The 25,283-nt window shown below is 39.9% G+C and overlaps 1 protein-coding gene across 1 annotated transcript; it reads left to right on the forward strand.

The window, feature by feature from the left end:
- Nucleotides 1-3,454: 3,454 nt before the first annotated feature.
- EXOSC7 (exosome component 7) lies at nucleotides 3,455-24,233 on the forward strand. The gene is made up of 8 exons (XM_053941981.1): nucleotides 3,455-3,545; nucleotides 4,918-5,019; nucleotides 5,657-5,751; nucleotides 10,579-10,741; nucleotides 15,226-15,296; nucleotides 19,864-19,987; nucleotides 20,954-21,109; nucleotides 23,661-24,233. Exons 1-8 carry the CDS (start codon nucleotides 3,489-3,491, stop codon nucleotides 23,763-23,765), a joined length of 873 nt encoding a protein of 290 aa, XP_053797956.1. The 5' UTR covers nucleotides 3,455-3,488; the 3' UTR covers nucleotides 23,766-24,233.
- Nucleotides 24,234-25,283: the final 1,050 nt, after the last annotated feature.

Here is a 25,283-nt window from a genome sequence, read left to right on the forward strand (position 1 = left end):
GACTAGATGACCCACCGTGGTCCATTCCAACCGTACCTGTTCTGTGACTCTTGATTCTGTGACAGAGCACTCCACTGCAGGTGTCATGTTCAGAGCCAGGGCAAGGGCTGAGTTTGCTTGACAGTCTCCACATCAAGCCACTGCTTCCAGCCTTTGTGGCCTTGCCCAGGTATTAAACATGCAGTGCAAATCTTCACAATTCAGGGGGTTGCCTTTCTGGCTGTGTTGATTTGGCACAGCCTGTTTTTTTGGTAGTGGGAGACAGACAAAAGTGGCTTCTGTGAGAAGCTGCTAGAAGCTTCCACCACATCTGACAGAGCCAGTCTCTGGTGGCTCCGAAGATGAACATGCTGCTGGCCCAATTAGACAGGTTGGTAACACTTCTGTGATTATATATTTAAAAAGAAAATCAAAATGGCGCACCGGCAGCTTTTTCCAGGGGTGGCGAGGTGCTGCCACTGGGGCCATCCCAGCACAGTGTCATTGACATCTGGGTACTGCAGCCATCGCCATCAGGGTGCAGCTTGCAGCGAGCCTTGTCTGCTTGGCCACCCCTAGCCAACTGTACTGCAAGCGGAAGGGCAGTGATGGTGGCTTCTCCCTCCTGGTGCCCCGCATGAGGAGAGGCACTCAACAGCACCAGTGCTGCGGCAGCCACCACTGCCCACTCGGGGGCTGTGGGGCCACCTGGCTGGTGGCGAAAACATGGTGAGCAACTCCCCGATGCAGAACCTAAACGAGATCAACCACTGAGCCCTGTAGGATCCTGCAAGGATTTTTGAATAGGTGGAGCTTGTTTGCAATGGTACCTACAAGCAGTAGTTTTTCTCCTAGTCAGAGAAGAGGAGGAAGTGAGGACATGTGAGGGAGAACAACATGGTGGCACCCCAGTTAGTGGAAAAAGAAGGGGAGGAGGTGCTCCAAGAGCCAGAGCTAAGATTCCTCTGCAGGCCGTGGTGAGGACTATGGTAAAGCAGTCCCCCTACAGCCCAGGAGGTCCACAGGGGATGCGGAGATCCACTCACAGCCCATGAGAGAAGCACTCACGCTGGAGCGGGCGGATGCAGGGGAAAACTGTGATCCACTGGGAGACCTGAATGGAGAGAGAGGGTCCCTGCTTCCAGAGATAGAGACAGAGGACCCTTGCTTCCAAACTAGAGCAGCCTATCCTTAGAGAACTGCACACTGTGGACGAGTGACCCACGCCACAGCAGTTTCAGAAAGACTGTTTGCCCATGGGAGGGACCCCAGGGCATAACAAAGACTCCTTTCCCTGAACAAACAGAAAAAAAAATCTCAAGTGACAATCTGACCAAAACCCCCACACCCTGTCTCTGCTGTCGGTGGGAAAGAGGGAGGGGCTGGGGGAAAAATGTTGGTTTAAAGGCTTATTTTACTTCTCATTATCTTCCTCTGACTCTGTTAATAATAAGTTTACTTTATACCTTTAAATTTTAACCTGTTTTGCCCTTAGTCCTAATCTCAACTCATGAGCCCTTCATTATTTTTTTTGCCTCTCCTCTGCCCAGCTGAGAGCAAAAGAAGATCAGCAAATGGCTTTCGTGGGTGTGTGGTGTTTGGCCAGTGTCAAACCACGACATGGGCCAACATACATTATTCATTTACCACAATGAAATTAAAGATACTGCTTTGCCTTTGTTAAAAAAAAATCCCAACATACAAACCCCAACAAACCCAAGAAATAAGTGGCATCCTTTTTTGTATGGTAAGCTTCACTACTGCCTTGTGCTGGAATTTCAATGTCCTCAGAAGTGCTCTTTAGGGCAAGAGGTTGCCTTCTGCCCTCCCTGAGGAAAAACGAGCCAAAACTGGGCTCCTCCCACCTCTAAAAAACTGCTGTTCGCATGTGAACAAAATTTGTTAGCTGAGCCTCTGGACTATGCAAGAATTTGACTAACATTAGGTAGACTCCAAGCTGGGATGGCAGAAATGGGAAAAAAATTAACACATAACTCTTTGCTGGCAGTTGTAACTGTTAGCTGCTGTGGGCTAAGCCATGAGAGTCAGGAACTAAGATGAGAGCCAGAATGTCATCTCCCTATGCTCTCAGTGAAAATCATCATCTGCATTAACACTGTTTTAGATCAAGAATTCACTCACATTTTCAGGGAGTTTTTGATTTATTCTTGTTTGGTTCACACTGTGCAATATGAGGACACAGGTATTGTACTGCAAGTCAAACGAAGGGTCAGTCTGTGCTGGAAAGCAGCACTGGCAGATGCTATTTTAGGGAGAACATACAAACCAGGACCCTTTCATGCATGGGCACTGCCTTTGTCTGGCACTCCCGTGGGCCAGCAAGGAGACCTGGCCCTGCGCACCTCCCTAGGGTGAGTGGGGAAGACAAGCTACCCAAGCTCCCAGCTCTGCCAGGCTCCACTGCTGGCTCTCCCCACCAAGAAACAGTATACAATCCCCATACAACCCTAGTGTGCAGAAATGAGCCTCCTTTTAGATGCAGGTAAGCCGTGGGAAGAGTGCCAGAAATGCATCGGCTCTGCCCCGACTGCTGATTGATAAGCAGCCTGCCAATGGGACCAGACCAAGGTAAAACTTCCAAAAGCGTCCATCGCTCTTGAAGTTTGCTCCCACTGCATCATGCCACCTCTGCTCAAGTAGGCACAGCCAGGAATGCTTTGTACATTTGACTGAACAAGGAGTTGTGGAAAGCTGGATAAACTCTGGTAGTGTGCTGAGTAATCCCTGGGAGCCATGGATCATTTTTAGCCAAGCAAGCATCAGCGTGAAGTCAAGATAGCATCTTTTAAAATACTCTGACATTTTTTTCATAGGAGCTGTGCAAAAAGGCATGCAAACTTACACTAATGACTGTTATGAAACTTTCAATTAAGGCTGTCAAAAAAACCCAACCCTTAATTATTGTTTTAATACATAGTGCTAGTTTTTAATCACCTTTCCCACACCACTTTCCCGGCGATATCTGGCACAGGACCAACAGAATCTCCTAAGCATTTGGTTTCTTCCCTGCTCCCGCACCAGCCTTCCCGGAGCACCGCACTTCGCTTGGACCTTTCTGAGGTTAAAAACTCCGCAAGGAAAATGAGGAAACGCAGAAGATTGTGACTACGCGATCCATTTCTGTGCATCGGGATATTTCCACAGCCTCCTGGAGGAGCTTTTGGCAGAAAGCGGGAGCTTTGGTTTTACCGCGAGGGTCAGCTTCTTGGACGGGACGTTTTCCGGGATGCGGGGTGCCCAGTGGGTACCGCGTCCAGAGCGCTGCGCCTACTCCACGTGAAAGGCTTCTGTGGCTTCCCGGCTGCACCCTCCGCTTTGCCACCAGGCAAGGGGAGCCCTCGCTGTGAGGTGCCGGTGCCGGCTGAGCGGGCGGGACACCAGCCCTGGGTAGCCGGCAGCTTCCCCGCGGCGGGCGGACGGACGGAAGGCAGGCAGGAAGGCGGGGAGGAAGCGCGGCTCTGCGCAGGTGCGGGCGGGAGGCGGCGGGAATGGCGTCCGTGGTGCTGAGCGAGGCGGAGAAGCTGTACATCGTGCACGGCGTGCAGGTACCGGGCAGGGGGCCGGGCGGCAGGGAGCGAGTTAGGCTGGGGAGGGAGGGAGGGAGGAAGGAAGGAAGGAAGGAAGGAGCCCTCCACCCTTGTGTCTGGTGGCGAACCTCTGGAATAGTAATCATCACAGCACACCGAGCATCGGAACGGGAAGCAGGCTGAGAGCGGGGCGTGGATTTGTTTTCACAGAATCACATAATATGCTGACTTGGAAGGAGCCCACAAGGATCACCCACTCCTGGCCCTGCACAGAGCACCCGAAGAGTCACACTATGTGCTTGAGAGCATTGTCCAAAGGCTTCTTGAGCTCTGTCAAGCTTGGTGTTGTGACCACTTCCCATGGAAGCCTTTTCCACTGCCCAGCCACCCTCTGGGTCAAAAATCTTTTCCCGATGTCCAAGCTAAGCCTCCCCTGACAAAACTTCAGGCCATTCCCTCAGGTACTGTCACTGGTCACCACAGAGAAGAGATCAGTGCCTGCCCCTCCTCTTCCTCTCATGAGAAAGTTGTAGAGTGCAGTGAGGTCTCCCCGCAGTCTCTTCCAGGCTGAACAGACCAAGTGATCTCGGCATCTCTTCAAACGACTTCCCCTCAAGGCCCTTCACCATCTTCATTGCCCTCCTTTGGATGCTTTCTAAGAGCTTAATGTCCTTCTGCCCCCATTTGTTCCTCTTTCCTTGCTCTTTCTTGGCTCTTCCTCAAGTTATTGCCATTGGATAGAGGTTTAGACTGTAACTTCGTGAAGGAGCATGAGTGGACAAAGGAGGAAGAGTGAAGGGACCACCCAAAGATAGGAGAAGCCCCAAAGATAAAAGAACTGTATTCTTACTGAAATTTACTGAAAAACAACCTGTTTTTATGGGAATGAGCTGTAGAGTATCCGAGGATGCGTAATACCCATCTATGGAATAAAAATGGAGAAAAGCATCTGGAAGGCTGGTGTATTATTTTTGTCTGCTGGGGTACTAATTACTGATGTAAAAGTACAGAACTTGCCTATCCAGGAAAGAGTTGGCTTGCATTAGGTAAAGTACCATTTAAAGCCAAGACCTTTACACTTTTGAAATCTGAAGCTTTCTTTTGGGAATTAGAGGCACTTGTGCAATTCATGTCTACCTGCAGATTGCTTGTTACAAGCTCTACATAAATGAGATATAAATTAAAAAGTATAATTGGTTCTTTTGTATTCCATGGTGAAACTACAAGCTGTTGCTTTTATATCCTTTCTACAGCTGCATTTGGTATACAAGAAGGAAAGCTTATAGTCACAGTTTTTTGTTTGTGGTGGGGGTCTTTTGGTTGTTTGTTTTGTTTTGTTTTTACTTTTCATTACTGATTCCCTCAGCAATATATTGGTTGTCATACTTAGGAAGACCTTCGTGTAGATGGTCGAGGTTGTGAAGACTACAGATGTGCAGAAGTAGAAACAGATGTTGTATCAAACACAAGTGGATCTGCAAGAGTAAAGCTGGTAGGTAAATTTTTTAGGGATAGGGTACCTTGCTGATGAAATTGCTTGTTCATGTGACTAGTTAATCTGATGCTATTTGTAGATAGGTTTGTGTGTGTAATAACATGTATGTGTATAGCAGTAACTGAAACTATGGGATACGGAAATAATGGCAGGATATATAATTACTTCAGGCTGGCCTGAGCTGGATTTACTGTAAAGTGACTGGACAGCCTTCAGTCACTGTTGTGCCTAGTTTCTGGGAGGGGCAAAAATTTCTATTTCTTTAAAACGATGAAAAACTACTTCTGACATGTTGACTGTGAAGAAGATAAATGTACTGCGCACCATTATGAAGGTTCTGCAGAAGGAGCTGTTTAGAGAACCAAAATGACAGAAGTAGTCTTCGATATGAAGAGTTTTTTTAACCTAAAGGTAGGTAATATGTATGGTAATTGTTGGAAGAATCTTCTTATACATAATATTGTCCTTCTAAAACCTTTTTTTTTTTTTTTTTTTTTATGTTATTTTAAGTTCATTCTGATAGAATGATCAGATAACTGAAAGGTAGAAATGTCAGCTTACCATAGACATTTAAATTAAATACATAGTTCTATAATTATAATTCCAGTTGTCTGATGTGTTTTTGTTTTAATAGGGAGAAACTGATATCTTGGTAGGCATAAAAGCTGAAATGGGGACACCGAAGCTGGAGAAGCCAGATGAAGGTTACCTGGAATTTTTTGTTGACTGGTTAGTATACTAGAAAATAATGAAATAGATCTAATATTTGGAATAAATTACTAATCAGGTCTTGCTATTCTTCAAAAGTTTATGCCTTCATTCCACTAACCTCCTCTAGGGGTTTGAGTAAGAGAAACAAGTTATTCTACTGTTTCAGTAGCAGTGGATGTTGAGGAATTTTCTGCTAGTCCTGCAAATCCAAAAGAAGCAAATCAGCAGGAGTTAAAGAATGAAAACCAGTTAAATAAAACAATTCCAAATTGCATAGCATCACTGCAGCTGGAAAAGGGTAATGGTTCAAGAACACACGCTTGGAACCGGACATCATGGTTAAAATGTCTAACTGTTGTTTTTACCAAGATAAAATAGAGAAAATCTCTTTCAAAAAAAATAAGTTGGAAGAAAATAATTGACCAATACATACTGTACTTCAACTATACTTAAAGGTTTGATTACTTTGTCTGTGAAAGCAGTGGAAAACGTTTGACATGTGTTTAGTACGAATTTTTTTGTTGTTTAAAAAAAGAAAAAACCCAAATGTAAATTTCAGATGCAAAAACTAATTAGAAATTTTAGTTATATATTTATCACTGAATCCATCCTTCATTAACTAAAAGGGTGTTGGGTGTTTATTTTAAATCAGATTTCTTTCTTGTGTTTTGCTACAAATGGACTGTTATTTATCCTTACACTCTTCATAGTGTTTGAATTATGGAAGAAGCGAGGAGAAAACTGAGAACTCTTGTTTTCAGGTTGCTCTGAGATAGCACAGTGACATCTCCGTGTTAGTCTAAATTGTCTGCAGCCTGAGACTATAGTATCCATGTCTTGCAGACTTACCGAAAACTGTTCTTTATGATCTAAATTGCTTTGGGGACCTCTCATAAAAGCCTTGGCATTGTCAAGTTGGCTGCTTTACATGTGGCATCTCTTTTCATTTTTATTAAAAACAAAAAAATGTTGCTACTCTGACATTAAACCAATATACCACTGTTAAAGCTAAGGTATGAGAGCTTTCCATCAGTATGTTCTACTTAACTGTGGAAACTTACGCTTTAAAAAAGGAAAGCACTCACCTGTGAATTGATATTTTATTTACAATTACTGTTCAAAAAATATCAGATGGGAAGATGATCTTGAATGTGGTCCTGCTGTTAGAACTCCTGTATGAAGTGTCTTAAATGGTACATGTTTACTGTTTTGGGTTTTTCTTCTGGTTGTCTCTATATGAAGAAAGCCCACTGGCAGCAGGGACATTTCCTTCCTAAAAAAAGTGGTCTGTGGACATGTGGCAATTCTGTGACACTTCTTGTGTATGGAAATAGATATTAGAAAAACTTCAACTCATTAGATTCATGTTCAGTTGTATTTTCTGTTACCTCTGCTTCAAGGGATGGGAGGGAGATGTGCATCAATCTTGTGGGAATTGGATTTAGTCAGTTCAGGAAATAAGTAATCTTTAATTTCTGTGACAACAGGATCCAAGGGCCTGAACTTTAGCGGATTGTAGTCACTTGTCACATGCTTGTGGGACAGGGAAAGGTGTTCTTTAGCTTCCAGAAAGGCCCCAAAGACAAAAAGTGGAGGCAGCTTGCCTCTGTCAAGAGGAATGAGCTGCTGTCAGTACCCTGATGCTTTGCCAGACTGCCACTGGGTGGTAGTAACTGAGCATAATTCAATACCCTGAATCTTCTGGTGAAGTTCCTGTGTGTTCTATTTGGCTTTTATATTGTTGAAGCTAATAATAAAAACTCAGACTGCAGTGATTACTGTCTTAAAATGCTTATTTCTCAAAAATTGATGAAAATAATTATTTGCTGGATCACGTGTATAATTCTCTGCTCCAAACTTCTATTTCTCTTTATTCTGCTCTGAGTGCTTTACATGAAATCTGAGGAGCACACTTAGTCCCATTTTGAGACAGACTTTAATGTGAATCTCTGGAGGGGATGATTTTTGGGGCACTGATTTGTGATCCTAGAAATTAATTATCATTAAACAAGTCTATGTCCTAATATGTGTGGTATTCTTACTGCCTTTCATCACTGGAGAAGACATTCATCCTGGCCCTTGATGCTGAAAGACTGCTTTGTCTGCTTGTCTCACATTTGAGTTTTGTGGCTGATCTGATTTATCACTTTCAAACTGTAAGAAATAGAAACAACAAGAAAAGCAGACATCTGAATTCCTTGAATGCATCAGATTTTGTTTGTGGAATAAGGGAAGCAAGGAATGTATTTGTCCAGATCTGACCAGCTGTAGATTAGAGTATATTAATGGCCTGAGCAATAAGTGAGAAATGTTTAACTGTTGCAACAGAAAGATTTTGACTGACAACAGAAGGAGTTTGAAATTCAGCAGAGATCTGTGGTAGAAGCATCATTGTGCTTTAAGAGGAGTCTCAGATTGTTAGGCAATGTGACACTGAAATGATTTTAATAGTCTTGAAAGTTACATGCTGCTTGGGTGTAGAAATTCTGTACCACTACTAAGTTCTTTCTGTGCTCCATAAGCCAAGTTTTTTTGTCATTTACTAGTTTGCCAAGACATCCTCTTTCCAAATTTTGCCCAGTATAAGTTACTGCAGTAATCTGTAGGCAGTAGGTGGCAGTATTTATCAAATAGTTGTAATAATATCCTGCTAGCCTTGCTTCTTTATTTCACTTTGATTGCAAGGAAATGAAGTGTTAAAATGATAATGGAATTAAGATGCAGTGAAATGTACAGTGATATTCCAATTGAGTCTTAGGTTCTTTCTACTCACTGTCAAAGAAAGCACCACTTGTAATCAAAAAATACAACATTTGATAAAACTTTGTGTTTAGAAATAATAATGAGGCATAGATTGAAGTTTGCATAATTCTTGCAACTTGCCATAGGGATCATAATGCTTGCATAACTATAGCTTAAACAGAATGATCTTGTTAACGTGCACAAAAGCTGCTTCCATGGATAAGTGCTTGTTGAATACAACCTGAAGACTCTGACTCAGCACTAAGTTATACTTAGATAAGATCCTATCTCATAAAATTAGTGTCTAATAATGATATTGTGTGTCACACTTGCAATGCTTATTCCTGTGGCAAATATAGTTTGGAAGCTTAGATCACTGCTTAATTGGCAGTAATGTTTCTTTGTATTTTTAAGCATGTATACTGCTGTCTGTTTCTAGTAGAAGCAAATAACTTCTATGAAATCCAGTAGTTCTTCCTGGCATTCTGAGTTTTCATCAACTCTCCAGAAGAACAAGTTGGGAGAGTTACGGTGAAGTAAGGATAATAGTAGATAATTATATGTAAGCTTATAGATTCTGCAGTATTATTGGCACAGCTCACTTGACGGTTCAAGTCACACCTTGATAATGTGGATCTTTAGTTGTTTGCTTTTTTTTTTTTTTAAGGTGAAGGGATTATATTCCAAGACATAGTTTTCTGCTTTATTTTTATATTCCTGGTGTGCTAAGATTTTGTATCATCATATAGATGCAGAACATACATGAGAAACTTGCCCTGTGATATGCCCCACTAGGAGAATACAGGGTGTGGCCATTGCAGATTTTGAACAGATCTAAACTACTTCTGTGTAACCACTTCCTTTGATATGTTCTCTAATGAGGAATTAATTTGGTGGAGGTCTGACTGATTCATTTTAAAATAAGATTTGCAATGCTGCTACAGGTCCACTGCTTGAGAATATTCTTGCCCTCTCTATAAACCAGAGGCTGGGTTTGGAATCTTTGCTCCTTATGTTGCTGTATATGCATCTCTTTTCTGCTCTATTTTATTGTTCTTTGGAGGCAGGGCATTTTTTGTTTGTTTGGGGTGGATTTTGTTTGGTTAGATTGGTTTGGCTTTTGTTTGTTTAGAGGGGTTTTTGAGTGTTGTTTTTTTGTGGTTTGTTTTAGTTTGGTTTTGGGTTTGTTTTTTTGGTTTCTTTTTTTTGGGGGGGGGGCTTGTTATGGTTTGGTTTGGGGTTTTTTTTGGTTGGTTGGTTTTTTTGGGGTTTTTTTTGGTTTGTTTTTTTGGTTTTTTGTTTGTTTGTTTTTGTTTTTTTTTTGTTTTGTTTTGTTTTGTTTTGTTTTGTTTTTTGGGGTTTTTTTTTTGCCTATTTTCTTTCATTGTTAGAAGTTTCTTAGCTGTGTACCAGGCTCCAGCAGCCAAGGACTTTCTTGCATGGATGCTCATAAATAGTTTGTTACATTGGAATCAGGGAAGTGAAGACCACACACTTTGTCAGATCCCTTCTAGAAGAGATGTTTAGTTGCTGTCCTCCATAAGCTGCAGAGAGTAATGACATGGTTTCTTTAAAGTGCTTGATAGAAGACAATATGCTCAGTAAAGAAATTACCAATTAAGGTCAAGCAGTCATGTTACTTACAAGGAATTAGTATTCTACTTGTCATATCATCATATCTTTCTCTTCTTAGCCAGTCTCTTAATAATTTAACATTCAACTCTCACTAGGCTGTCTTGGTAGCTGTGGTGAACTTAATACAGATGTCCCACTTTTTGTTTTTTTAAAGATTTGAGGTGATAGAAGGTGACAGTTCTTAAGAAATAATCTCTGAGATAATTCACCAAATTTTACTTTAATTATAACTGGGGAACTGAAGATTGTAGTGGGATTTAGTTAGTATTAGTATTTGTAACAAAATGTCAGTATATTATCTGCATCACAACCTTCTCTTATGCAAAATGGAAATAATTCTTTTGCAGATAGGATGCTTATTCTTGTACAAATAAATCCTTAGATACTTCTAATGCTTTATATTTAAGAAATATTCTTTGGCTGTTTGCTGTTTCACAAGTGAAAGTATTCTTTTCTTTCTTTATCTAGTTCTTCAAATTCTCCTGAGTTGGAAGGCCGGGGAGGAGAAGAACTTGGCACAGATATAGCAAATACACTATACAGAGTATTCAGCTGCGAGAACAGTGTAGACTTGAAATCCCTTTGTATTAATCCCAAAGAGCACTGCTGGGTTCTCTATGTGGATGTATTGGTAAGTACAGGAGTGAAAACTACGATTCAGCAAAATGTTTCTAAGGCAGAGACTTATTTAGCATAACCTTCTGTATTTTCTTGTTTAAAAAAAAGCTTGTCATTATGTGATATAATGTATCACAGCATGGATGCAAGTTTTCTTGTGAATCTACTTATAGTAGTTAATCAGTAATTTCAGCTTGCTCTTTTTCTACTCTTCTTGATGCTGCAGTTCCACTGCAGAACTAATAAAACATTGAATACTCCAAATCTGTCTCAGATAACAATCAGTGATCTTATACTGACAAGAAATAGCCACTAAAGAAGGGTAAACCTCTTTTCCAAGCTAGATGTAACAACAAATATATTGTTCAAGTGAATGTAAATTATTATGGGTGTATGTTAGCCCTAACAGAACTATCCATCTGCCTGGTTCTTTGTACTCTTATCACTACTAATTCACTAAAGTAAAATAGAACCTTTTTTGGCAAAAGCTAGGTTTAGCCTAGGTGCTTTTTGATGAAACTTGCATATGTGTATTAAACATAGAAGATAAACTGAATATTTGTTCCCATGACAATCATGGACGCTGAATTTTATGTGTACAAATCTGATGCATGCAGCAGCTCAATTTCCAAATATGCTGCATTTAAAGCACTCTGTCATGGGAATTTCAATGGAAGTTTGCCAGTCAGACTCTCCTGAGTGTTATTTCCAATTCTTATTGATCCAAAGTTGAGTTTCTGTTTATCAAATTTGGAAGTGAAAATATGTTAAGGGGTATTAGAGCAATCTGTTAGGATCTCTGAAATAATGTGCAAAATGTTAAGCTGTACGGCCAAGAAATTAAATACAGGGTTTTGTTGAACAATACAGGAACATTTAGACTAAGACCTACATAAATGTGAAAATTAGTTCACTAGTTACTTTCAAAGCAGTAGCGTTAGCCTAATTATAGTAGATACGGTACAACAGTCCAGCTACAAAATGATGGAATATGTACCTCTGCTGAGTGCTTTAACAGCCCAAGTCACTGGCTTAATGCAGCTTGGTGAGGTTTAATGGAGAATGAAGTGTTAGTTCTGAGAAATCACACTGGGCCCTTTAGTTACTAGGTAATTACAAGCAGAGGTAAAGAATATTAAATGCTGTGCTTATTTAAGCAACATGATGCTTAACATTGCATAGGCACTGCATAAACAAAGACTTTCATAAAGCAGTCTGCTTCTCTGTGTTTGTGTATGTATATATATATGTATTCATACATACACACACACACACACTGTTCTGTATAGCTTTTGTTTGAGATATAGCTGGTTGTTATCTGATTCTTCCTGGCCAGATTTGTTGATTGTCCACAGTTACAGAGAAAAACAGCCTCCGTGTTTTCTTGCTACTAATTGTATGAACATCAGGGCATCAAGGCATCACTGTGTCAAGTGAGGAATTTTACATTTAGCTCTTTTTACAGTGCCAATAAAAAAATCTATTGCAGGTTCATAATTACGACTCTAAACTTGATGGGTCTTTTTAATGTTATATTCTGCAGGGATTTTTTTGTGTGAGCCATTGAAGAGCTGTTGGTACAGTTAGAACAAGATACTGTTAACATTTCTTTCTTATTCTGTTCTATCCCTACCTTTTTTTTTCCACCTCAGTCCTCTGTATTTTCACTTTTTTGACATACTTGTAATATTTCCTTTTCCAAGCAGTAAACATGTATATTACATGTGGTAGTGTAGATTCTTGACACCTACAGATTTTCCTGAAGCTGCTGTTGCTGAATCATTCCTATAGAATTCTACTTCTTATAGTGTGTGGTGTAAGGATGACACTTGGGCTAAATATAAGGAGCAACTCATATTATTCGTCACTGGAGGGAGACAGATTCTGAGTATAAAAACAACATTCATAGAGGATCCTTTGGGTGATATTTTCCTTCAGAATGCCTGGAAATTCTTTACATTGGTCTTTGTGTTGCTCAGTCAGATTGGAGGGAAAATAAACCTTAAATCCATCGTAAGGTTGAAAATACTGGTACCTTGCAGTCAGGTATGAAGGTACTTGTCTGGAAGTCCCTCATTCCAAAAGACAAAGATCCAGAAAGAATGTTATGAGCCTGGAAATACTCCATTGCTACACAATTTTACCACATGCAGTTTGATTGAAACGCCTATATTCAGCTCCTGTGTGTAAACAAAATTTGACACATGCAGCTTCAAAAGAGAAAGTAGTGTGTTTTGCAGTCGTGCAAAAGCTTTATCAATTAAAAACATCTCTCAGATATTTTCTAGTGGTCAGTGTACTTGGGACATGCTATAATTCTGTACAATCAGACTGGAAAAAAATAACTTGAGCCATGCACACCACAAAGATGCACACATGGACAAATTGAGATACATGTGTCAAAGGTGGAGAATATATACCTTGACCTTTTAGAGTATATTCATTCTTTTTTAATAATGGAAGGCGTTCCACTTCCAAATAGTAGCTTACCAACATGGAGTACCACAAAGGCCTGTTCTCACCCTCTCTGTGTTTCCCTCAATTTCTTCCTTTTCTAAGCAAGCCATTGATGTCAGAAATAAGAAGCTTTTAGGCAATTTTGAGTGGGTTTTGATATATATGTATAGTCTTCTCCCCATAATTTGCCCCAGCAGCCTGCTGGGCTAAGAAGGAGAATCAAAGTGTGCAATCTCTTATCATTCCCAGTCCAGTCACAGTAGGGTGTGTGTCAGGAGGACAGGGTGCATTAGTTTCTCTTGAAATTTCTGCAGTTCATTAATGAGAACCTTCCAGGATTTTTTCATGTTTTCTGTTTCTCCTCCTCTGCCCCCAGTCTGATTAAAAAGAAGGTAGGAATCTCTACTTTTGGAGGAAAAGCTTTTCTGAATAAGGTGAAGTTTACAGTTAGACAGTCATATGTTATCTTCTCTTTCCCATAACATTTTCACTTGCATATGAGTAAATTAAAAGCAGAAAAGACCCCTCTGCTTGCCATAACTCACAATTGTGCAGACTTTCTTAGTCTTAAAAATAACTAAATAAACAAGGAGGATGTCAGTACAAGGTGCTTGATCTGAGAAAAGGGTCCATTTCTTTGTGGAGAAATTGTTGCACCATGCTCTGTGCAGGCAGTGTTCCTTGCCTCTAGGAGACACTGTAGTACAGATAAGGCTTTAGAACAGCAGCCTGAACACAAGCCTAGCAACGGTGCAGGCACATCCCATTACTGTGTTTTAATAACAAAGATATTGTGGGGCTTATTGTGTTATCGAGTAAAATCCAATAATGACTGAAAGGGGCAAGTTAACCTCTCTGTATCCAGCAGCTGCTTGCAAAGAAATAATCTGATCACCTTTGTATTTAGCTTTCTCTCCCAACTTTTTGTCATTCTTTTTACACTATTCAGTCTGTCTTCATAAAAAGTAACTGCCTTTATAGAATATCTCGTTTATGATTTACTCCCTGTGCAGGAGTTTATCTCATTTTTAAATAAATTTTGAAGAACAGTCAATGTAATCAGGATTGCAAAACATGTTTTGCTCTCATCATACAGCATGGATTGATGTCACAGAGAAGCATCCATATTTTCTTGCTGAAGTCGTTCCAAATGCCTGCTCTGTGTGTGTGTCCTCAGGAAACAGTACTGGCAGCTGAGAGCTGAGCTTGTCAGAGAAGTGACAGTAGGCTATGCACAGACACATCTCTGACTTGCCTGGCAGCATGCAGAAGGTATTCATGGTTTGGGGATCCCTTCCTTTTTACCTTGTATGCAGTGCTGCTTTTCCCTTTGACTGTTGTTCTCCTGATCTTCATGGGAAGAAGCTGAGCTAGGCTGCCTCCACACACTTTACTTGTTGATAGCACTCAGTTGAAAAAGACTTTGACATCAGGCTCTCCTTGGATCCCTTTCAGCTATGAGACAAACCTGATAATGACTCTTTCGTATAAAGAGAATAAATCATGATGTGCCTTCATAATTACACCTTATATAACTTGCTTTCCGTACCATGTTCTCAGTGACAGTGTGTGTTTCTTCTGTGAAAGCAATTCTCCCTGTTGGTTTTGTCCATCTGATATTTTAAAAAGACTCATCTTTGAAATGAAATATAGAAATTTGATTGGCTTAATTTTAACACTAAAGAATTAATGTGATGAGTTTATAAAGGGTATTCTGGCCAAAGTCTAGTTCAGAACCTTAACACAAGAAGATTAAGAACAGAGGTAGTTTCATTTCAGGTTCTATTATTAAATTTTATCATTAATTTTATTATGAAGTGCATTAACTCTTCTATTTTGCATGTATAATACAGTTAGCTGAAATCTTAATTTCCTATCTGTTTCTTTTCTTAGATAGGCTTTAAAGACAACTTTGTTTTTTAAAAACCTGTTCTGGTAATTAATTTTCTTCCTTTTCAAGTAGGTTTAAATAAAATAAAGGCTTCATTTAAATACACTAGCCTGATTTTCTTTTAAAGAGATTCTTCTTTTCCTCTCCAGTTATTGGAATGTGGTGGGAACATCTTTGATGCAATCTCTGTCGCAGTGAAAGCAGCACTCTTTAACACAAGGTAAAGCACAGATCTTATTTCATGTGGGTAGAAGTGGCATGGGAAGTGGAAGAGACACATTCTCTGTGAGCAAAACATTTTTAATGCTTAATTATTTAAATAAATTCCCAAGACAGCTTGCATTCAGATATAAGGCACTCATTTGCATGCAAGTACCATGAACTAATGTTATTTTAATTCAGTTTCTAATGATCAAGTGTCATATTGCATGTTATGCACAATCATGTTCACAATATAACTTTTGTTGTAGTCAGATGCACAAAAGTAGTGTTGACCATATGGTTTTGTTGCAAATATTTGGAGGCCTTGGTGTTGATGCCTTGTGGGTTTGAAATAAGAAGTATTTACTTATATGTGATGCTCCTGAATAAGAAGCCCTCTATTAGTGTGACTACTGATTTGTAATTAGCTCTGGTTTTCCACTTTTGATTTTGTTCTCATTAACTGTCAGCCTAGAGTTCTTTTTAAAACCAGAGGAAAGAGGAAAAAAGTGGTAGTGAGAGATTGTGGGGAGGGGAAAATTATGTGTCTTCTAAAGAACTTTGCTCCATGCATTTTAATTCAAAGAATGGAAAAACAAGATCTAGTAGAATGAATGATGCAAGTCTTCTCTGTGTGTTTTTAATAAGACTCACTACTATTTTTTCTACTGTTTTTATCTGTAGGTGAAAGTGAATACAGAGTTTTGTAACACCTTTGAGAAAAACAACCTAGTGAATAGCTTTGCTAAGAAACTTACATGGCAAAAATAGCTGGTAGAGGTGCGAAACCTAGACTCCTACTAGCATAAATGTTTTAAAAGTGGATCTCAAATTGTTCTTTAGCATTAATTAGAGATCTGCTAAAGTCACTAGTGTAGTTCTGTCTTACTTATCAGGGAATCAAGGCACAGTATTAGATCTGGAAAAGTACGTGCAAAAAGAGGAAACTAAGCTTTTAAAGACAGGCAGTATATAAAGGTTATAAACACTTTAAAAGGGATAAGGGGAGACTTATCCATCTGAGACTAGAAATTGTATGTGTTGCTGAGAAATTTCTCATATTAATCAAGTTCTCAGCAGTAACTTTTAACAGCAGATTGTTTTTATAACATTATGAGATACTTTTAGAAATGTAATGGCTCACAAAGGAGTTGGCAGTACAGTAAAAAAGAAGAAATGCTTGTATTTCTATGTGTGAGTTGCCAGGATGCAAGTCATATAGTTAAAACAGTTACTACCATGTGAGTTGTTTTGCAGGTCCACAGCTCATACTTTATTTATAAGATAGCTAGGTCTTTTTTCTTACTTTAACCAGAATAAAGAGAGGCAATCATATAAAAAGGAGTGAATTAAATAAATGAATAAAAGAACATGGACAGCATGATGGAGGGTGTAATTATTTTAATGTTTCTTACTTATTTTTATTTCTCTGACAACTGTGTGCTTTATATAATCTTTAAGCTGCAGGCAAACATTGCGAGTCTTGTTGAAGTTGAGTATCATTTCAAAATGTGGTACAGTATGACACTGCCTGTTGATTTTTTTACCTTTGAAAACCATATCTTGTTGATTTGAGCAGGGAACAACAGGAATACAAGCTCAGAAAGTCAAGAGGTGAAATTCAAAGTGAAAACCTGTTGTCCTCATTCACTTTTTTCTCTCCATTTCCCTTTGTAGCTACTGGGTTTTCTTTGGATTGACACAATGTTGTTTAAGAGTAGCTGCCTGTTCTCTATAAAGTATTATTCTCCAAACAAGAAAAGATGTCAGTTTTAAGATTGCTTCAGATTAAGTGTTCTGAACTGCGTTTGACATGTGTCCCCTCTTTGACTCTTATTTGCTTTTCCTTCTTTGTTTACAACCAAGTTTTTGTTCTGTTTTCAGATCTTTGCGAGCCTTGACTAGAGCATTGGAACAAAGAGCAGGGAGCTCAAGCTGCTGTTGTTTCTTTGAAGCTACAAAATTTTAGATAGTCAGGCATTTGAAAACTTCAGCTTCAATTTAAAATCTTGCTCTAAGCATTTTTGTAATATCTGTGGACACATCTTGCTTTAGAGCTAAGTAAATCCAACATCACAACTTAAGGAATTTTGCTCAAGACTTACGGGATTTAAATCCTTTGAATGCCTGACCTGACTTGTTCTCTCCCCTTCAGGCTTGGAACAATGACAATAGAACTGGTTTAGGGGAAATATTTACTCCTCGCAGTTTTGTATTGTTCATTGAGTTCTAAAAGCTACCATCAAGATCACATGCACAAGATAGCAGATACCAGGCTTCTTCTTACCCGTGCCTCCCAGATGTTTAAGGATGGATTTATTAATGATAGAAGTAGCTATTAAAAAATATGCAGTTAGCTACTGTGTCAGGACATTAAACTCAGTCCTGTGGAATGTGCCTACTTACAAAAGAGGCTGCAGAAAATAGTTAGAAGTTAGGCAAGTTGCAAAAACAACAAAGTTTGTAACACAACAGCCTTGCAGATACCAAGGTTTTTGCTGCACAGCGTGGTAGAGGCAGAACTGATGCCTGCTTGGAAGGGTGGGACTGCTTTTGCATTTTTGAAATCTGGGTCACAAAGAGCACTGTTTGTTACCTGACTGAGTCTTGCTGTACAGATCTCTGCCCTTTTAGTTGCAGGAATGAAAATAGAAAAATGAAAGTTGCAAAGTAAACATGTACAGCTACATCTTAAGATAAATCTTCACAAGCTGAGAGAGAAAATCTACAGTGTTCCAGAGAAGCTTTGTGCTATATTCACTTTGCATAGTTTTTGTGTCCATATATCCCCTTTTTATGCAACTGTGATGCTTGTGTCTGATCTTTTTGCCTTTGCAGTATTTCTAATTTACACCTCTCTCATCTGTTCTTGGCCAAGAAAGCTCCTTGCAGGCATTTTTCAGATATTAATTCTGGCGAGTTTTTCTTGCAGACAAACACTGCTCTGGTTCCAAAGCTATTTTAGGTTGGAGTTAAAAGTTGCTTAATCTCACAGATTGTCTTAAAATCTTGCTTTGTTTTTTGAACACTACTCTGGCACATACACCTCTTCCTTGACTAGGCTGTTGTCCAGTGTTGCCCATTGTCATGTGTAGTAACTTGAGGGTTAGTCACCTTGTGACTTTATGCCATCAACTCTAATGGAATATTTTAAACTTGAAAATAGTCTTTGATGTGTTTCTAATGAGTTGAAAACATTTGGATTTTCATTTCTGGAAGAAGTGCACATCACAATTGTTCTGCTTACTCAAAGTCTTTGTTTTGGGTTGGCTCAGGCCAGTGTGCTTGTAGGGAATTTGTTGTCACTGGAGGAGGGTTAGCTGTTTCGAAATACTTGCCACTATGACTTTTAGCCCCAAATAACTAAAATACTCTTCCAAGGATCAATCAAAATCACTTTGTGTTGGTGGGGGGAAATGTTCATTAAATGAGTCCATATATCCTCTTTTAAAAGAAGATATTTGTTACAGAGGGCATAAAAGAATGTAACCTCCAGAGTCTAGTTATAAAACACAATGCTACTGTAAAAGCACTAACATAAAACCAGATTGTGGCTACTGAAGTTAGCTGTCCTGGGACATCTTGAAATACTTTGTTTTCAAGTGCAAATGTGTGAAAGAGAGAGTAGTGTGGGTGAGCTCTCTGTGTGTTTTACTGGCCAGTAATGCCGAGTCTCTCAGTCAGTACTTCATCCTAGCAGGCACCTGGATAAATGAGGGTGTATAAGATGCTGACATTTTTGGCAGCTTGACATACCATCTTCTACTAAATTATTTTAAATTACTTTATTCACTATGCTAAGGAAACTGCCTTAAATCATCCTGTAAAACTTCCATTAGATGGCTATCACAAATACAATGTATGTGCAACTGATAAGGAGCCTGTCTAGATCATTTGTGAGAGAGCTTATCATTCACAACTGGGAAGAAAGCATTTCTTGGATTTCTGCCTGGGTTTTCATCACTGCTTCTTCCTGATGTCTGTATATCTGTCCTTAGAACAGCAGAGTATCTTGCCAATCTTCTCATCTTGCTAGAGAAAGGACTTTACTAATGTCACCTTTTCTCTTCACCCCAAATCTCTTTAGTTGGTCCTATTCTTTCTTGAACAGCTTTACTACTTGTATTTGCTACTGATGTCACACCTTTGCCAAGCAATGCAACTGATGTAATGCTGGCAACTTTGCTGCTGTCTGCAAGGTTGGGCACCACAGAACAAAAGAATTCAGTCTTGGTAATTTGTCTCCTGTACATCTGTGACATTCTGGTACATACAAAGAATTGTTCAGAACTGATTTGTGTAAGTTCCAAACTAATTTCTCCCCATGTAATAGTGTAAAGAACAGCTCAAATTTTAACTGTTTGAATGATGTAAATATGATGATCTTGACTTAAATATCTTCCCACTTACAGTGTTTTCTTTGTAGTCTCAGGGAGTAAGTTGATAATACTTTGATCGCATTCTGTACTGTTCTGCTAAACATTTTGCCTCATTTAGAAGAACAGCGACTTCCTGGAGTTGTGACTGTATAACAGCTGTATTTGTTATGTGTTCTGGCAATGACTCTGCACCTTTTGTTTCCACAGAATACCCAAAGTGCGTGTTCTGGAGGATGAAGAAGGCACCAAAGAGATTGAGCTGTCTGATGACCCTTATGATTGTATTCGACTCAACGTAAATGAGGTGCCCTGTATTGTCACACTAAGCAAAGTAAGCCCGACAGATTTCTGCCTTTCTGCCTAGAGACTCCAGTTCCTGTTAATTTCACCTGCCATTTACTTTTTTCCCTAGAGATAAAATTAGAGTTACAGAAATAGCCAGTGTCCTCTATGTATATTTTTTTTTTGTCTTTGGCATCCTAATTAGGGATTTTTACTGAAAAACGGAGTTCCTTGTACCTCTGACTTGTAGGTTTCTACCTGATGCATTCTTAAAATGCATCTTCTTGCATGCAGAGGAGTTGTTTATTATTTTTCATCTGTTCCTTGCTTAAGATCCAGAGCAGCAGATATGTCAGTATGTTAAAACCAGAGGTCACTGTGTTCAGGAGTGCAGGTTGTGTGATCTGCCTGGAGTTAGTTACTTGCTGAGTATTTGTTCCTGAGGACAGAACTCCATTTTCATGGGTGCAATACCATCCCTTTCCATTCAAACAGATTTTTGTCTTCCATATATAGCATACAGCTAACACAGTTGATTTTATGAGTGCTGCATTTTCCATTCCAAGTGTTAGTGGTTGGCTTAGGTACCTGAAAATTTGGTTGGCATTTCTTCTAAGCAAATTGCATAAATAGTAGAGGGGCCATTGCTGAAATGAGGGCTCACCTGAGTCTTGGGATGTGTAATTTACAGGTAAAGGGGAGCAAAGTCTATGCTTAGAGTTGCAGGGAAAGGTGAATATGGAGTTTCATACAGATGAAAGGATGGTAGAAAGGAAAACAGTATGAAATAGTGACATGCTTATCTCACCTCTGTTGTTTATGTACCCATAATTTGGGGTCAGAGGCTGTTTAAATCCTGTGCTTTTAAGTGAGTCTCTGACTATTTCCAAAGGCCACATGATTTTAGGATGGGAGGATATAGATAAGTAACAAAGCCACCACTCACAGTTTGATTTCTCAATGGGGGAGCTTTGAGAACTGCAAATTAATGCATTGTTTTGTCACTAACTTGCAGATTGGATATAGGCATGTGGTGGATGCTACCCTTCAGGAAGAAGCCTGTTCTTTGGCAAGCCTGCTTATTTCAGTGACCAGTAAAGGTGCCATCACTTCTATGAAGAAGGTGGGGAAAGGTAGCCTGGATCCTGAGAGTATTTTTGAAATGATGGAGGTAAGGAGTGTTGAGCAGTTGACTCTTGGATGATACTGGATTAGCTGGAGCTTGGGTGTACAGAAAGCTTCAGTAAGCGCTTTTAGAGCAGAGACCTTGGTGCTTTGATTTGATGCACGAGGGACTTTGTGAAGGACACAGGCATTTTCTTTGAAACTGATTCTAATGTGAGTGGACACTGTCTAAAACTTCTAGATGCCTGAAATGTGTGGTACTTACATTTGTTTCAGGCAAGTACTTCACAGCTGTAAGACAATAAAGCTTAAGCTGAGAAACTTTTGAGAGTATTTTTAAAGAACACGTTCCCTCTTTTATTGTGTCTTTTAAAGACTGAAAGAGCAAAACTTCTAACGCGGTAAAGTCCCTATAAGAATAGAGAAGGTGTTTGGAATTGGTGGTGCATGGTGTTCTAGCACAGCTCATTTGCTTTATGATAAATGTACTGTTCTCATTTTGCTGTTGTTTTTCTTTGCTTCCTTACTGAGTTTACACTCTGTCCCTACTTCATAAAAATACTAGTATCTGGATATTGTCCACATTCATATAAGATCCATTTTAAACCCTTCTTCAGGCTCTTCTTAAATCTGTTCTCCAGTGTAAATTCTCATGCCTGAGTTTGGCCTTGAGCATGAGATAGAAATGGGTTTTGAACTTGAAAGTCAGAATGAAAATTAGATCCTTCAGGCTGGCTCTGTTTCCTAGAGACACAGGGCTAATTTCTGCATGGCTCTAGTGAGGAATGCTGAAGTTGGAGCCAAGTTTGACAACAGTTGGTCTCAAGAGGGAATTACTGAGTATATGGCACTTGACTGCATCATGATTTCAACCCAGAGTGCTAATCCAGTGGTACCAGTGGGCTTTTTATTGGTGTTCAAACATGCCTTTCATCCCCCTTACCTGGGTAGAGAGAGATGTGTTATCTCTAATTCCTCTGCAGGAGTGAGAGATAAGACTGATCACAAAAAAAACCCAAGATGTTTTCTGTAAGGTCAGAGATTATCTGTTTGGTCCTTAAACTCAACATCCTGATTAGGATGTCAAGAAAAACAAAAAGGCCTGGGATTGCCCAGTGGAGGAGCTGAGTAACCTATGTCTGACACCTCTATTCCCGAATGATTTCACTGCAGGTCAGAGGATTTTTAGTTTTTCCTCACTGGTAGAGAACAGACATTCTAGGACATATCTCTTAGGAAGGGAGTTTCATGGGAAAGTTTTGGGAAGCTGCCAAAAGCTTTTTTTTTTTTTTTTTTTTTACTGAGTTTATGATCTGATCCACTAGAGAGGCAAGCAGGAATACGATGGCAACAGTGTTGGGTCCATACCAAAGCTCTGCACAGTTCCCACTCACTTTGACCTGGGGTGAGGGATGTTGTCCTACATTTGAGGAGAAGAAAGTGTATCAGCCCTCTTGACTCTGGACTGCTGCAGTGATCTTTGTCCCAGTGCAGAACAGTTCTTGTTCCTGTGCCCCCCCATTTATGTAGCTTTATTCATGGTGTCTGGTATTGACAGCTACCCTGCTGCATCAAAGCTCTTCCCAAATTTCCTTTGGTACCATTGGCCATATTCTGGCACTTGGCCCTTCAATTAAAAATGTAGCTTATTTTCAGGTTTATGCATGGTTTCAGTAATTGTCACCAGGAAGTGAAACAGAGTTTTGTGTCAGCTGTATGGCAGGCCTAGGCTTTGCTGCATAGATCAGGAGCCAATCAATTCATTTTAATATAATCTCCCTTTGGCTCTATAGGGATGAGTGGGCTTTTTATTTCTGTTTGCAGTCAGTATTTCAGGTCATTTAGAGAGACCTTAGGAAAGCTCCAATGAGCACCGCTGCCTTAAGATCTTTATTTCACCACTGCCCAATGTTTCCCTGCCCTGTAGCTTGCACAGTACACTTGGGCATGTGGGACAAGTAGAGGTCAGTGCTGGAGCTAATCCCGTTGGGTTTTCACTGCTGGAGTTTATTTCTATAAAGAAAACTTTCTGTTAACTCCTTTATGGTCCTTGGACAGGACAGAATTACACATCATATGAAGGCCCTGCCCACAGAGTGATTTGATGTTGCAGCCAGCTTGCATTCTGGGCTTCTCTGGCCACAGGACAGGGTGTTCAGCTGGCCTGAATTCACTCTGCTGATTCTGTGCACATTCAGAAGAGTCTACTGAACTTTCTGTTAGTAGCCTGCTCTGCTGGTCAGGTGTCTCTTGTCCTCTGGCAGCTAGAATATTGCTTCATGCTCTCTGTGGTGCTTGTGTCTGATGTGAATCTAATTTGTATTCCTGCGTGATCCAGTGATGCACAGACCTGTGGAATGCTTGTCTGATGAATGAGAGCACTGGCTTTGTGTGTATGTTTTTCCAAAACTTAATCAAGTTAAAATGAAACTTTCACCAACATTATTTTTCTAAATTAAAAGCATATTTTATGATACCAGCTGGTGTATATGAATCATCAAAGGGAAAATATTTGTCAAAAGGAAGTGTTCCGTAAGAGTTGTCTTCCTGTAAATAAACATATGTCTCAGGTTTGTTTCACTTTCTTTGCTTTGCAGACAGGACAAAGAGTAGGCAAGTCACTTCACATAGCCCTTCAGAAGATTTTGGATGAAGAAGAAAATTTGGGGACTTCACGAGCAAAAGTTGGATTTCTAGGATGAGTTTTTATTAAATGTTCAAAACTGTTTTTAATTGATTTTGCAATATTGTCAGTTGGTATATAAAGAAAAGGTTGGGGGGGGTTTTGTTCCAGTAGAGTCATCCTCCTGGCTAAGAGGCTTTCAAAATGTTACTAAGCATAAGGAAAGCTACAGTTAAATAAGCAAATTTGAGGTGCTTTCCATACGGGTAACTGCTGGCACCCAAGAAGTGCAGCAGCAGCAGTTGATGCTGTTGCCTGGGAAGTGCTTGAGTCTGTTTTCCGGAGTGACTGGTGTACTTTCCACACAATTCTGTTTGCACGTGTTTCACTTCTGTAAACCAGCTGCTATGTTCTAGAAGGCATATGGGGTTGTCTTCAGTGCAGCACAAATGAGAGCAGCACTAGGTAGAAAACTTCCTTCAAATTACCTTACTATTCTTTGAATAAAATGTGGTTAGATTTTACAATAAATACAACATGGTCACAAGTTCCCAATTCATATTTTAAACCAAGATTTGTCTACAACTACCTCACAAGGGGAAGCAGGGGGGTAGGCACTGAACTATTCTCTTAGGTGACCTCACAGGACTTGAGGGAAGAGCCTGAAGGTGTGTCAGGGAAGGTTTGGGTTGGATATCAGGAAAAGGTTCCTCACCCAGAGGGTGCCTGGGCACTGAAACAGGCTCTCCCAGGAGGTAGTCATAGCACCAAGCCTGACAGAGTTCAAGAGGTGTTTGGACAATGCTCTCAGACACATGGTGTGACTCTTGGTGTCGTGTACAGGAGTTGAGCTTTGATGATCCCAGTGAGTTCCTTCCAACTCAGGATATGCTTTGACTGCCCTGCTCCCTAGAGCTCCACCTATCCCTTTTGCCAACAGGTTCAATAGTAACTCAGCCAAAACATCTCACTGTGACTAAGGAGAAGGGACATGACCAAGGTAAATGGAAAACTAAGTTGATCTTTAAGAGTTTGATAATTCAGCTGGAAAAGCATAGGGGCTGTCAATAATGATCCTTCACAGGGAAAAGCAGAGGATTACACATAAGTCATGGATACAAGCTGCATCACCAGGTGTTGAAAGCAGTGGAGTGGATTCCCTCCCTACATCAACTGGATGGCCAGCAAGGAATAAGAGGTGTTTATTTGGCTTGATAGGAAGAGACAACAGATGGAAAAAGTCAAAGGAAGACGTTGATTTTTAAGAAGCTAGTATTTCATCTGCAAGTGTTAAGGAGTGTTTTGAACAAACTTTATGGAAGAAATGACTACAATAATCCAGGAGTTATTTAGCTCTTACTCAAGCAACATTTTCTGAATTTTCTGTTTTAATTTTATAATATCAGATTAAGAATATTCTCTTGACAGTAACATGTTTGGTGGGGAAAAGGGAAGGAAGGGTTTTGCTGAAGGAAAGCTGTAGAAACAGGACAGAACCTATTACAGCTCAAACTAATAATCATTATGACATTAAAATACATGGAGTGCTTAAGGTTCCCAAACCTCTTCAGTCCTTTTGCTAGAGCTCATACACATA

Source organism: Vidua chalybeata, chromosome 1 (genome assembly GCF_026979565.1).
Source record: "Vidua chalybeata isolate OUT-0048 chromosome 1, bVidCha1 merged haplotype, whole genome shotgun sequence".
Classification (NCBI taxonomy): Eukaryota; Metazoa; Chordata; class Aves; order Passeriformes; family Viduidae; genus Vidua; species Vidua chalybeata.

What these genes read in the sequence shown, in the direction of transcription:
- EXOSC7 (XM_053941981.1), top strand. Translation starts at nt 3,489, where the DNA reads ATGGCGTCCGTGGTGCTGAGCGAGGCGGAGAAGCTGTACATCGTGCAC. An exon ending in CTGGAATTTTTTGTTGACTG is followed by an intron (nt 5,752 to 10,578) that starts GTTAGTATACTA and finishes TTCTTTATCTAG; the next exon opens with TTCTTCAAATTCTCCTGAGT. An exon ending in GTATTTTTGAAATGATGGAG is followed by an intron (nt 21,110 to 23,660) that starts GTAAGGAGTGTT and finishes TTTGCTTTGCAG; the next exon opens with ACAGGACAAAGAGTAGGCAA.